Source organism: Macrobrachium nipponense, chromosome 10 (genome assembly GCF_015104395.2).
Source record: "Macrobrachium nipponense isolate FS-2020 chromosome 10, ASM1510439v2, whole genome shotgun sequence".
NCBI lineage: Eukaryota > Metazoa > Arthropoda > Malacostraca > Decapoda > Palaemonidae > Macrobrachium > Macrobrachium nipponense.
The window spans coordinates 95,689,158-95,703,593 of NC_087204.1; the positions used below are offsets into that span (position 1 = coordinate 95,689,158).

Consider the following 14,436-nt stretch of genomic DNA (forward strand, 5'->3'; position numbering starts at 1 on the left):
TATGTGCAATCTTGCGTTATCTAATAATCTTAAATTACAGTTTACTAACACTGTACCACCCATGTCGCATCAAATTTATCTTATCTTCATATAAGAGCTTGGCTGGGGGAAGCGATAGTACATTTTATCACTAAGAAGAGTTTGAAATTCAGTTCTGTATAATTGCGCACATGTCAGACATATATAGTTACTGCATGCACGTTAAATTTGTGGATATTAGTATAATTTATGAATAATATCCGGAAAAATATACGTCAAAAACATCATGTTTGGTAGATGTGATGAAACCGTACCCTAACGTAATATGATCTTTGTAACTTCAAAATGATCTATATATTTATTTGATAAGTTTGTTGAACCACATCGTATTGATCAGATATGCTGATATTTATGAAAATGCCGATAATTATACCCAATTGATATTCATACGAATTTATTTATATCCAAGCATATCATACGTATATATATAATATATATATATATATATATATATATATACATATATATATGTATATATATATATATAGATATATTTATACAATATATATATATATATGTATATTATATATTATATATATATATATATATATATATATATTCTTATATATATATACGTATATATGCTTGGATATAAATAAATTCGTATGAATATCAATTGGGTATAATTATCGGCATTTTCATAAATATCAGCATATCTGATCATACGATGTGGTTCAACAAAACTTATCAATAAATATATTAGATCATTTTGAAGTTACAAAGATCATATTACGTTAGGGTACGGTTTCGTCACATCTACCAAACATGATGTTTTTGACGTATATTTTTCCGGATATTATTCATAAATTATACTAATATCCACAATTATATATATATATATATATATATATATATATATATATATATATATATATATATATATATATTTGTGTGTGTACGCATGAGAGAGAGAGAGAGAGAGAGAGAGAGAGAGAGAGAGAGAGAGAGAGAGAGAAAACAAAATCTGACGCGAAATTGTAACGGTAACTACCTCTTCTTCTTTTTCTTCTTCCTCTCCTCCTCCTCCTCCAAGTTCTTCGGAGGCCAGAAGTACGGCTACCGCCCCATCCCTCGCGTGATCCTGGGTTCAGAGCTGCTGATGCTGCGAGAGGCCCTCGTCAACATGGGCGTGGACGTCATCCTGATCGACAGGTGGTACAAGAAGGACACCAACTCGGTGCCCTTCGTCTTCAACCTGCAGTCCATCTCGTCCATCCTCGTCAACTTCAACAACAAGGTAGAACGTGGATGAGCGAGTGGCTGGTCTAGCTGCCTGAGAATAGAGGGTGGTATAGGAGATTCACATCAACCGTGCATTTGACGTCTAGGCCCGTCCCTTACGACGCTCTTGATTGGCTGTTGATAAGCCAATCACAGGGCTGGAAACTCTCAGTATCTCTCGAGAGAGACTGAGAGTTCCAGCCCTGTGATTGGCTTATCAACAGCCAATCAGGAGCGTCGTAAGGGACGGGCCTAGACATCAATGCACGGTTGATGTGAATCTACTATAGTCAGTGCACCTCACGTGATGCACTGTAGACATTACTCAGGCCTGTACCGGGGTTAGGTGAAGGGAGGTCGAACGACTCCCCCCCCCTAAAACTTTCTGGAAGTCCACATTTTGTGTGTCTATCCTTTTCAGTGAACTATACTTACAAAGTAATAGATAACAATCTTTTGTTTTTTGGAAAGTTTTTTTTATAAATTTTGTTATTAAACATTAGCATCATTCTTTAGTATAGTAGGAAATACAAGAGTGATAATAATAGGAATATGATATATACCTATATATGCAGTGACATTTATAGAAGAAAAGGTCCAGTTTTGGGAAACACACCCCCCCTCATAAAAAACTCTGGGTACGGGCCTGTTACTGAAGGGTAGAATATGAGTTAGTGAGTCCTAGGTTTAGTTTCCTACAGAGAGTAGCAGTCGTTACTTGAAGGGTGTTTGCAGCATCCCGTAGGCCCATAGCTGCACCCACACTCTTTAGCATTTAATTGAACCTCGATTCTCCCTTCCTTCCTTCAGTCTTGCTGTCCAGCCTCTTTGACTATTAATTCTTGATGTAACTCTGCTCTCTTATCCCATTTCCACCTTAAGATCCTTGTATTTCGTCTCCTGTATATTCTGGATCTCTTTCCATTGCCTTAACTTTATCTATTGTACAGGGTGTCCATAAAGTCCCATTACCATCACAACTATTTATTGTTCAGAAACCATCTGACATAGAGTAATGCAGTTTTTTTTTTGTAGGATGTTCTACATTTCCTCAAGTTTACATTCATAGCACTTCATTCTACAAAAAATCTGCATTACTCTGTTATATGGATTCTGAGCAATAAATACTTGTAATGGCACTGGGACTTTATTGATACCCTTTACTGCTAATTTCAGGAATCCTCTTCTATAACTGTGTTTCTGAGGAATCTAATGATTTTTTCTTCAAGCTTTCATAGAAAACGGGAATTAGCCGGCAACTATACAAACCTTTTCCTTTCTCTTTGCTTTCCCCAACGGCAGCGTGTCCCGAAACTGCAAGCCCAGGACCAAGCCACCTGGTGGGACACCCTGGCGAAGATGCAGAAGCTCCTGAGGAAGGCTGCCCAGGCGTGCTACAACACTCACAAAATGGATAAGGAAGCCATGCATAATTACTTCATGTCCGGTGAGTGTTGGTTATAGATGACTTTCCGGCGGTGTGACCCACACAGATATATAAATGTAATATATTCTTGTAATGTATACATGTACATGTACACACATATACATATATACATGCATTAAGCTACAAATGTCCTTTAATATCCAATTCGCTCTACCTCATATATATGTTAACCGAAGGGGAATTTTTTAGTTGGTATTAATTTCGTCCTCCCGTGGATTCGAACCAGCGTCCAGCGGACAGAGGAGAAATCAGGACTTCACTGGCATCACCGAGTAACTTGTTGGCCGAGTCGGTAATGTCACTGGAGTCCTCATTTCTCCTCTGTGCACTGGTTCGAATCCACGAGAGGACGAAATTATTATCAACTAAAAAATTCCCCTTCGGTTAACATACATGAAAATATATTAAGTCCGAGGTACAGCGAATTGGATATTAAGGGACATTTGTAGCTTAATGCATGTATATGAATCGCAGTGATGTGATAAAAAATCGTATACATATACATATGTTTGTAAGGATACATCACTTACACAGTTGCAGCCGCTCATCCATACAAAGATTAACTGGACCCAATTTAAACAGGAACGTATTTATTAGAGCCTTTATTTACTAAGGTTACAAGCTTTCAAGGACTAACTGTCCTCATCGTCCTTGAAATCTTGTAAGTCTTGTGAATGAAGTATCCCTTAAATGCCATCCGGTTTCAATTGGCTCAGGTCAAACACAAGTTTAATATATGTATACATATACATGCATACATATAATATATATACTCTATATATAGTATGTATATATATATATACATGCATACATACAATATATACATACGTACACACACACACACACAAATTTATATATGTATATGTATACATATACATGCATATATATATATATATATATATATATATATATATATATATATATATTATATATATATATATATATATATACAGGTTGTCCATAAAGTCTCACTACCATTCTGAGCATAAATACTTGTGATGTAATGGGACTTTATGGACAACCTGTAATATAATTGTATTTGATTTCCAGGTTATGTAAAAGACAGTTTCCACGAAAGTGAAACGTTAAAGTGGTGTTAATTTGACGAATGGTATGTCATGATCCTCCGAAGAAGGCTGATAAGAAAGATTAGTGATAAAAATGGATGAGGGATCAATCCAAGGCTGCTAATCTTTGAGCATTTGGAAAGTTAATCCGGCAGTTGATAACAAACGTATTCCTTATTGGACTTCCGTGCATAGGTTCAAAAAATGCATTTTTCAACTGAATTCTCTTATTTCTCACATTTGCAATGAAAATTGAGTCGGCAGTTTCTTGTTCCTCTATCATGCCGTCTAATTTAAGGGTAAATCTCTTGCTAAATTATCATCAGCGGAAATTTACCCTTAAAATAGATGGCATTTTAAAGGAACAAGCTGCTGCTAACCCAATTTGCCCAACAGACTTAGAAATTTGGGTTGGCAGATTCTTGTTCCTCTATAATGCTATCTAGTTTAAGGGTAAATATCTTGGTAAATTATCATCAGGAAGACATGTACCCTTAAAATAGCATTTTAAAGGAACAGGAAGCTGCTGACCTAATTTGACCAACAGACTTAGAAATGTGGGGTTTCAGTTTCTTGTTTTCCTCTATAATGCTATCTAGTTTAAGGGTAAATATCTTGTTAAATTTATCATCATGAAGGTCAATGTACCCTTAAAAATAGCGTTTTAAACATGAACCAGGAAGCTAGCTGACCCCCTAATTTGCCCCACCCAGACCTCAGAAATAATGTGAGAATGATCTCATATTCTGTCAAATTGATGGCTCTTTGAACCTTCCATGGAAGTCCCATAAGTAATACATTTAGTTCCATTTATTTCTGGTTGGTTTTCCATTTCTAACTTTTTCACACTACGATTTCAACCGTGTTCTGGTCCTCTTTCTGTGTTTATCATTATCTTCTGTTACTTCTTTCCAATGAACGCCATATTCTTTGAAAATTTGAATTTCAGGTCAATGGCCCTAGTGGTGGGGTTGTTCCACATGAATAGGGCTCGTCTCTTAAACAATAATAACAATTATATCCCTCTTATAAGGAGAACAACATCATCATTTGTCAACTAGGTCTCTCTCTCTCTCTCTCTCTCTCTCTCTCTCTCTCCTCTCTCTCTCTCTCATTTACAGTTTGCCTAAAAACTTGACAAGCTCAAAAGTATCTTTTTCCTTGTATACTAATTTCTGCATCACTAAGTATTCTTCTATTCCGCATCTATAGGAAACTTTCATTTGCCTCTCTTATCTTCCAAACATTACGTTGGATCAGTTAATCATTCGACTTGCCATAAGTAATTTCTACTTCGAATACGGCCATAAATAAGTCAGTCTTTTCTTTTACCAAAAGTTCCTCACTGGACAAGTCGGTTGCGTCCTGGCCTACCAATCTGGTAGCCCGAGTTCATTCCGAGTTGCCGCCGGCGCTGAATGAGAGGAATGTATTTCTGGTGATTAGAAATTCATTTCTCGATATAATGTGGTTCGGCTCCCACAATAAGCTGTAGGTACCGTTGCTAAGTAACCAATTGGTTCCTAGCCACGTAAATGAAAATCTAATCCTTTGGGCCAGCCCTAGGAGAGCTGATAATCAGCTGAGTGGTCTGGTTAAACTAAGATACACTTAACTTTTCTCTTACCACAGCATCAATGTCATTATATTCACGTCAGTGTCTTGGGCACCATTTATGCTATAGAATTGTTCTCTGCTAAATGTTTATATAGTCTACTGTTCAGATATTTTTGCCAGTTAGCTCTGAACCTGTCTACTGCCAACACACGTTATTCCTTCGTCCTTCCTTCAGTCCTGAACGTTGTCCTTCTCTCCCTTTTGCCTTAAAAGCAAAGGGAGAGAGAGAAAAAAAGCTTATTAGCCGCTAACTGCAGCTATCTTCTATAATCGCTGCTTTAGCTCAGAACACTGCGTCACGCTACGTGTAGCAAGCTGTGACGTGTCCTGCATTGTTGTGATATATTTTTTTTCGCTTGATTTGTTTTTCTTTTCTTTTTTCATTGGGAGCTCATCTGACTAATCCCTTTTCATTGTTCTTTGTAGAAACTCATTTATTAATTTAATATTTTTTTGTGAGGCTATAATCCATTTTCTCTGTACGGCTTATGTTTCACGTGACGTCTTGATAACAAATTTCCTCCTTTTATCTCGTTTCTCAGAAGCTCGCTTGACTCGATTCCATTCGTTCTTCTTCAAGTCGTTTCTTTCTTCGAAACGAATAATAAAAAATAAGAGAGGAACAAAAAACTGCCGCAATTATAACAGCGACACGATTTTCCTCCGTTCTAAGTGTTCTGTAAAAGAAAACTATTGAGATAGCTATTTTGTCTGTCTGTCTGCACTTTTTTCTGTCTGCACTTTATCTGTCCGCGCCATTTTTTGTGTTTTCGCCACCTTTTTTATAGTCCGACCTTTTTCCTTTTGTCCGCACCTTTTCTGTCCGCACTTTTTTTCGTCCGCAGCTTTTTTCCTTTTGTCCGCCAACTTTTTTGTGTTTTTCCCGCACTTTTTCTGTCCGCACCTTTTTCCTTTTTTTGTCCGGCCACTTTTGTGTTTTCCGCCACTTTTCTTGTCCGCACTTTTTTGTGTCCGCCACCTTTTGGTGTTTTTCCGCCACTTTTTGTGTCCGCACCTTTTTCTGTCCGCAGCCCCTTTTTTCTGTCTTTTTTGCCAGACTTTTCTGTCCGCATTTTTTATTTTGTGTTTTTTCGGCCACCTTTTTTCCTTTTTTCCTTTTTTGTCCAACCTTTTTCTGTCCGCACTTTTCTGTCCACACTTTTTGTGTTTTTTCGCCACTTTTCTGTCCGCACTTTTTGTGTCCGCATTTTTTCCTTTTTGTGTTTTTTTCGCAACTTTTCTGTCCGCGCCAAACCTTTTTTGTTGTTTTACCGCCACTTTTTATTTTCCTTTGTCCGCACCTTTTTTGTGTTTTTCCGCCACCTTTTCTTGTCCGCCACCTTTTTCTGTCCGCCTTTTTTGGTGTTTTCCGCCAACTTTTTGTGTTTTTCCCGGCCATTTTTATTTTTTTATTTTCTGTCCCACTTTTTTGTGTCCGCGCTTTTTTTGTGTCCGCCACTTTTTTCTGTCCGCACTTTTTTGTGTCCGACACCTTTTCTTGCCGCACTTTTTTGTGTCCGGCCACCTTTTCTTTGTGCCGACTTTTCTGTTCCGCACTTTTTTGTGTCCGCAACCTTTTCTTGTCCGCACTTTTTGTGTTTTTCCGCACTTTTTCTTTGTCCGCACTTTTTTGTCCGCACCTTTTCTGTCCGCACTTTTTTGTGTCCGCACCTTTTTCTGTCCGCACTTTTTTGTGTCCGCACTTTTTTGTGTCCGCACCTTTTCTGTCCGCACTTTTTTGTGTCCGCACTTTTTCTGTCCGCACTTTTTTCTTTCCGCAATTTTTGTGTTCCGCACCTTTTTGTTTGCCGCACTTTTTTGTTGGGGGGGGGGGCCGCACCTTTTTCTGTCCGCACTTTTTCACGTCCGCACTTTGTTGTGTCCGCACCTTTTTTCTTCCGCACTTTTTTCTGTCCGCACTTTTCTGTCGCGCACTTTTTCTGTCCGCACTTTTTTTCTGCCAACGCACTTTTTTGTGTCCGCACTTTTTCTGTCCGCACTTTTTTGTGTCCGCACTTTTTTCTGTCCGCACTTTTTTGTGTCCGCACTTTTTTGTGTCCGCACCTTTTCTGTCCGCACCTTTTCTGTCGCACTTTTTGTGTCCCGCCACAGTTCTGTCCGCACTTTTTTGTGTCCGCACTTTTTCGTCCCCACTTTTCGTCCGCAATTTTTTGTGTTCCGCACCTTTTTTCTGTTCCGCAACTTTTTTGTGTCCGCACCTTTTCGTTTCCACACTTTTTGTGCCGCACTTTTTGGTGTCCACCTTTTTCTGTCCGCACTTTTTTCACTGTTTCCGCACTTTTTCTGTCCGCACTTTTCTTCCGCATTTTATGTCGCACTTTTGTGTCCGAACTTTTTCTGTCCGCACTTTTTTCTGTCCGCACCTTAACTGTCCCGCCTTTTTTCTTTTTTCCTGTCCGCGCTTTATCTGTTCCCGTCACTTTTTTTCTGTCCGCAACTTTTTTCTGTCCGACACTTTTTGTGTCCCGGCTTTTTTTTTTTGCTTTTTTGTCGTCCAACTTTGTTATCTGTCCGCCACTTTTTTGTGTCCGCACTTTTTTCTGTCCGCACTTTTTTCTGTCCGCCCTCAGATCTTTAAAACCACAGAGGCTAGAGGGCTGCAAATTAGTTTGTTGATCATCCACCCTTAATCATCAAACATACCAAATTGCAGCTCTCTAGCCACTGTAGTTTTTATTTTTATTTAAAGTTAAAGTTAGCCTTGATCGTGCGTCTGGCACCGCCATGGGTGCAACAACACAGGCCACCACCGGGCTATCGATAAAAACCTCGTGGGCCGCGGCTGAGAGTTTCATAGGCCGTGGCTGAGAGTATCATACAGCATGATTTATAGCGCTGAATAATCCCCTGGATTCCAGCGCTTGGCTTCAAGCCTAAATCTCGTATTCCATGCCATTCCATACAGCATGATAAGCTGTACAGAAAACTCGATTGAGCAGAAGAAACTTCGGCTCATTTGTTTACTTATTCCTTCTTCGTCTTGCTGGTAACTTGACTTAGATTTTATAACAAACAAACGGAACTTGATTTAGATTTTATAACAAACGAAATTTGACTTAGTTTTTATTACAAACAAAGGAAACTTGACTTAGATTTTATTGCAAACAAACGAAACTCTACTTAGTTTTATAACAAAGTTTTTATAACAAACAAACGAAACTTGACTTAGATCCTATGACAAACAAAGGAAACTTGACATAGTTTTTATAACAAAAAAAAACGAATGTCAAAGGGAAAACGGAAGGAAAATGGGCGTCATACTAACGTATTCGTCCCAAAGCAAACAATATGCGTGACGCACGAGTAACCAAGCAAGCAAGCAAGCAAGCAAACGTCACGTGACAAATCCAGCGTGAAATATCGACTAAAAAAAAAAAGATAAAATGACAGCTGAGTCACAGAAGAGCGCTCACAACGCACAGACATATTTACACAGACCAATAAACAGGCAAAACAGACAAACAAACAAACCAACATGCGGACACGCACGAACTGGGAAGAGAGAAGAGAAGAGAGAGAGAGAGAGAGAGAGAGAGAGCGCTCGCGTGAGTCCCCCGGATGACAGAGCTGGTGTGATACTCTTGATGCTGCATAGATGGCGTGTCCGTGTTGACTTTTTTTTTTTCGTTGTTTTATGTTTTTGTTTATGTTTTTTTGTTTTTGATTTCCCTCCTCTTCCAATGGCATGCCTGCTGCCTCTGCTTTTCAGAGCCTACCGCAGTGGCGACAAAAGTTTTTTTTTTTCCTCTTTATTTATTTTTTTATTTTTATTTTTAGGCGTTAGCTTAAAGGCCGAATAATTATGTTTTATATAGATATACATATAGAGATATATAATTATTATATATTATCTATAATTTCTATATAGATATATATAGATATATATAATATATATATTATATATATCTTTGCTATTATTAAATGTTATCAGGGGGTGACATCAATGATTTGGACGGGATTAATAAGTAAAAACAAACTAAAACAATTCACGTTTTATTATTCGATTGCATAAAGGGGGCGGCCGGACTAATTATGCTTTATATATATATATATATATATATATATATATATATATTATATATATATATATTTCTGCTATTATTAATGTTATCAGGGTGACATCAAATGATTTGGACTGAATTAATAGTAACAAACTAAACAATTCACTTTTTTTTTATTCGTTAAATTGTAGGCCGAATAATTATGTTTTATTTATATCTAATGTTATCAGTGTGACATCAAATGACTTAGGCGGAATTTAAAGTAACAAATTGAAAACATTTCGCCTTTGACAATAGACCCGGATCAAATTATTTCCAAGGTGGACGCTTAAATATTAACACTGCAGTGAAATTAGCAAAGTAATCAGGTCGGTTAATTACGCAGCTCATTTTAGACAACTAATTAACTGTCGTGGTATAATCGCATTAATCTCGTTCATTCACAAGGTTCAGATCAACCAGAATGCACCGTGTGTGTGTGTGTGTGTGTATCCATACATGTATACACGTCTCCTCGTAGTATACGTACACTTAGGTTTTTAGGTGACTTCAAATATATATATATACAAATTATAGTCTTCAGTTAAGTATATCATAGTTTGACCAGACCACTGAGCTGATGAACAGCTCTCCTAAGGCTGGACCGAAGGATTAGATTATTTTACGTGGCTAGGAACCAATTGGTTAACCTAGCAACGGGACCTACAGGTTATCGTGGGATCCGACCCACATTATATCGAGAAATTAATTTCTAATCACTATAGATAAATTCCTCTGATTCCGCGTTGGCAAAGCGGGGAATCGAACTCGCGACTACCGGTTCGGTAGCCGGGCACGTAAACCGCTCATCCAGCGATGAACTATCATATTCTTGAAATTAGGTATTCTTCCAGATGTTGGTTTTCATTTTGTTTCTTGAGGTATTCCATTTGTTAAAGCATAACATTGGTTTTATTTCTTCTTTTATGATTCTTCGTCTCTCAAACATTGGTTTTATTTCTTCTCTTATGATTCTCTGTCTCTCAACCTCTAGAATTCCTCGTTAAACTCTTTTTATAAGTATTATTTGAGTGGTTACTGTTGAACCCTTTTTTATAAGTATTATTTGAGTGGTTACTGTTGAACCCTTTTTATAAGTATTATTTGAGTGGTTACTGTTGAACCCTTTTTATAAGTATTATTTGAGTCCATACTATTCCTTTCTCTAGGTAGTATTTCCCATGGAAGTTAGATACGTTTCAACTACCAGCAGGCTTTGGCACGTTTTCCTTGCATGGTCTTCTCTTACATAAACTTCATAAATTATATAAACATACTAAATTAACACTGCGGTAAGATTAAGGCAGTAATCAGGTCGGTTAATGACTCAGCTTATACGGGGAAACTTATTTGCCTTTGTGGTATAAGCGTATTACAGTTCTTAATTTCCAAGATACAATAGACCGACCATAATGCATCGCATGCGTTGTATTCATGTATCCACGCATGTATACTTGTCTCGTATGAATTTAGGGTGCCCAGGCTACTTTGAATATGTCTAGGTGAAATCTAAGTTTTAGAATAAAGCAAAATAAACTTCCAAACAGGAGCTATTTCTCAGGGCATAGATGTTTTCCACGCTAGCGTTTTTGCTCGTTTCAGCAGCATTCTGTGTTTTTTTTTTTTTTTTTTTTTTTTTTCTTTTTAAGTATAGTGGACTTTAGCATCTTTGTTGGGTGATAGACTCTGATTCTCTACCTTGCGCATACACCCCCTCCCCCACACAACATATATATATATATATATATATATATATATATATATATATATATATATATGTGTGTGTGTGTGTGTGCATTAAGTTACAAATGTCCTTTATTATCCAATTCGCTCTACCTCAGAATTAATATATTTTCATATACGTTAACCGAAAGGGAATGTTTAAGTTGATGATAGTTTCGTCCTCTCGTGGGTTCGTACCGGCGCTCAGCGAACAGAGGAGAAATCAGAACTTCAGTGACGTTATCGACTCGGCTAACAACTAATAAATTCCCCTTCGGTTAACATATATAAAAATATATTAATTCCGAGGTAGAGCGAGTTGGATATTAAAGAACATTTGTATCTTAATGCATGTGTATGACATATCTTATATAGGTTACTCGAGGTTAACTATTTCGTAACCTCAAGATTAGCCCTAGTGCCATAGACTAAACAGCAGGATATAGCAGCTCCGCTGTATCCGGTGCATATATACGTGGCCAATCTCACGTCTATCTTAACCGCTCCCATTTCCTTTGAAGTGGAAGACGTTCTACCATACATTAGGAGAATACTGACAACTAAATGGAATTCTTTGGTTAACCCCTTTTGTTTTCCTAATACCTTATTCTTATGTTTGTCTTCTTTCATTCTTTTTCTAAACACTTTATTCTTATGTTTGTCTTCTTTCCTTCTTTTCCATAGGGGGTAGTGCAGCTCAAGTGGTGAACTGTAGGCGTTACTAAAGTTCTTTTATTTTTTCCAGCGTCCCTTCGGACCCTAGCTGCAACCCCCTTTCATTCCTTTTACTGTACCTCCTTTCACATTACCTTCCTTCCATCTTGCCATCCACCCTCTCCTTACAATGATTTCACATTGCAATTGCTTTGAGGTTTTACCTCCTGTTACACCTTTCAGGCATACTTACGTACTATCATTTTCCATTCCCGCACTGAATGACCTTGTTGGTTCCAGTGCTTGGCCTTTGGCATCGACTCTACATTCCATTCCTTCTGCTTATTTATACAGGGAGAGTGGCGAGGGAGGTTATCCCTGACTGGACGACGGCCAATCTGAAAGCAGAGATCCGTTCCCTTAGACTATTGTTGTTACAAGCGTCAATACAGTATTTAGATGTGCATTGCATTTTTCCTCCTCACCGATTCCAACAGGTCATATCCTCCCTCTCCCTTCAAATTAAATCAGCTTTCTCCTTCACATATCTTTCATTAGTCTCTGCTAAAACAATTATAACAAGTAGCTCAACTCTGCGTCCTTTATCTGATAGTTAGTTTCGATAATTTACGTCATGCTGACATATGCACATTTTACATTTTTAATCGTTGATTGATAGGTAAGTTTTAGACTTTTTCGTCTATTCCTGCAATTATTAGCTACTGTTAGTCAGCAAACGTTTCTAACGTTTGTTTGTATGGTGTTTTTACGTTGCATGGAACCAGTGGTTATTCAGCAACGGGAACAACGGCTTTTACATATTTCGTGCTGCTCTATAAGCAGGAGCCCATGCTGGCATAAAGCCAAAGCCACCCCAGTCAATAGCAACTTTCTATAATTAAGACGATTGATTTCGTTAAGATAAGTATATTTTAGTTTTAACAGACCACTGAACTGATTAACAGGTCTCCTAGGGCTGGCCCGAAGGATTAGATATTTTTACGTGGCTAGGAACCAATTGGTTAATTAAGCAAGGGGACCTACAGATTGTTGTGGGATCCGAACCACACCGAGAAATGAATTTCTACCATCAGCAATAAATTCCTTTGATTCCTTGTTGGCAGAACGGGGAATCGAACCCGGATCCTGGGATCGGTAGTCGAGCACGTAACCGACGCGTCCAACGAGAAACTTACTTATTCCGTAATTATTTATTTATTTAAATCTGAGTAGCCCCTATAAGTGTTTTCTCAATAAGGTAAACAAAAAACTATTGAGACGAAGGTGGATTTACTGATATTTTGAAAGGTAGATCGCGTTTTTGCACCCTTTTGTTTTTACAGAACACTCTCAACAATGTCACTAGGTATCTCTTGTTGACATGTTGGTAAATTTTCAAAGCATGGATTCACGCACACTTGCTTTACAAACAAGTGCGATTAGTCTTGGTCATCTCGAAAAAATATGTAGGCCACTTTCGGAGAACAAAAGGGGTCACTCTGTGCTAAGGCAAGGTCGCATACACTGAACGATGTGGCATGATTATGTGATATTACAGGGCAATTTCACCCTCTGATACCGATTCATGCAGGGACAGTGCTAGGGTTCACGCAAACTCTCTCTCTCTCTCTCTCTCTCTCTCTCTCTCTCTCTCTCTCTTGGCAGACATTTTTCTCTCTCTTTTTGTCTTTCTGTTCTTGTTAGAGGCATGTTTATGTCTCTCACTCTCTCTTTCTGTTCAGCTGACAGATTCACGCAAGGAACTGTGCTAGAGCTGGCACTCTCACTCTCTCTCTCGGATCAGCTGACAGATTCACGCAAGGAACTTGGCTAGAGCTGGCAACTCTCTCTTTCTATCTCGGATCAGCCTGAACGATTGGCTTTCTGAGAAACCTTGCTAGGTCAAACAAACCCCCCCCCCCCCAACCCCCCCCCCCCCCATCTCTCTTCTCTCTCTCTTCTCCTCTAATTCAGCTTGACCGATTCGTGTAAACTCTCCTCTCATCCCTCTCTCCTCCGTCTCTCTCTCTCTCTCTCTTCAGCTGAACGATTCATGTAAACTCCTCTCTCTCTCTCTTCTTCTCCTCCTCCCTAAACCGATTCATGTAAACTCTCTCTTCTCTCCTCTCTCTCTCCTCACATCTCAGTCTTCGTTCTCTCTCTTCCTCTTCCTCTTCTCTCTCTCTCCTCTCTTCAGCTGACCCGAATTCATGTAAAACTCTCTCTCTCTCTCTCTCTGTCTATATTCAGCTGACCAATTCATGTAACTCTTCTCTCTCTCTCTCTCCTCTCTCTCTCTCTCTCTCTCTCTCTCCCCCTCTATTCAGCTGACCGATTCATGTAAACTCTCTCTCTCTCTCTCTCTCTCTCTCTCTCTCTCTCTCTATTCAGCTGACCGATTCATGTAAACTCTCTCTCTCTGGCTCTCTCTTAGGTAATTCAGCTGACCTTTTCTGCCTCTGCCTGTAAGTCCAGGTCATTCTTTCCGGCCTAGTTTCACGCCACATTCCTCTTACTCAAAGTAATTTATCCTGCAGAGCGAAATCCGCTTAGCCGACAATACGGAATTTATTGCCGCCAAATGGATTCCTCTAGTTGTCACGCAGGC

At 38.6% G+C, this 14,436-nt stretch overlaps 1 protein-coding gene across 4 annotated transcripts in view; it reads left to right on the forward strand.

The window, feature by feature from the left end:
• Positions 1–14,436, forward strand: part of LOC135223772 (NACHT and WD repeat domain-containing protein 2-like) — a 108,271-nt gene that overhangs the window by 20,092 nt on the left and 73,743 nt on the right. For all 4 annotated transcript variants that reach the window (XM_064262543.1, XM_064262545.1, XM_064262546.1 and 1 more), the window contains exons 5-6: positions 1,073–1,276; positions 2,563–2,707. In XM_064262543.1, coding sequence (XP_064118613.1) covers positions 1,073–1,276; positions 2,563–2,707 — 349 coding nt within the window. The remainder of the gene's footprint in view (positions 1–1,072; positions 1,277–2,562; positions 2,708–14,436) is intronic.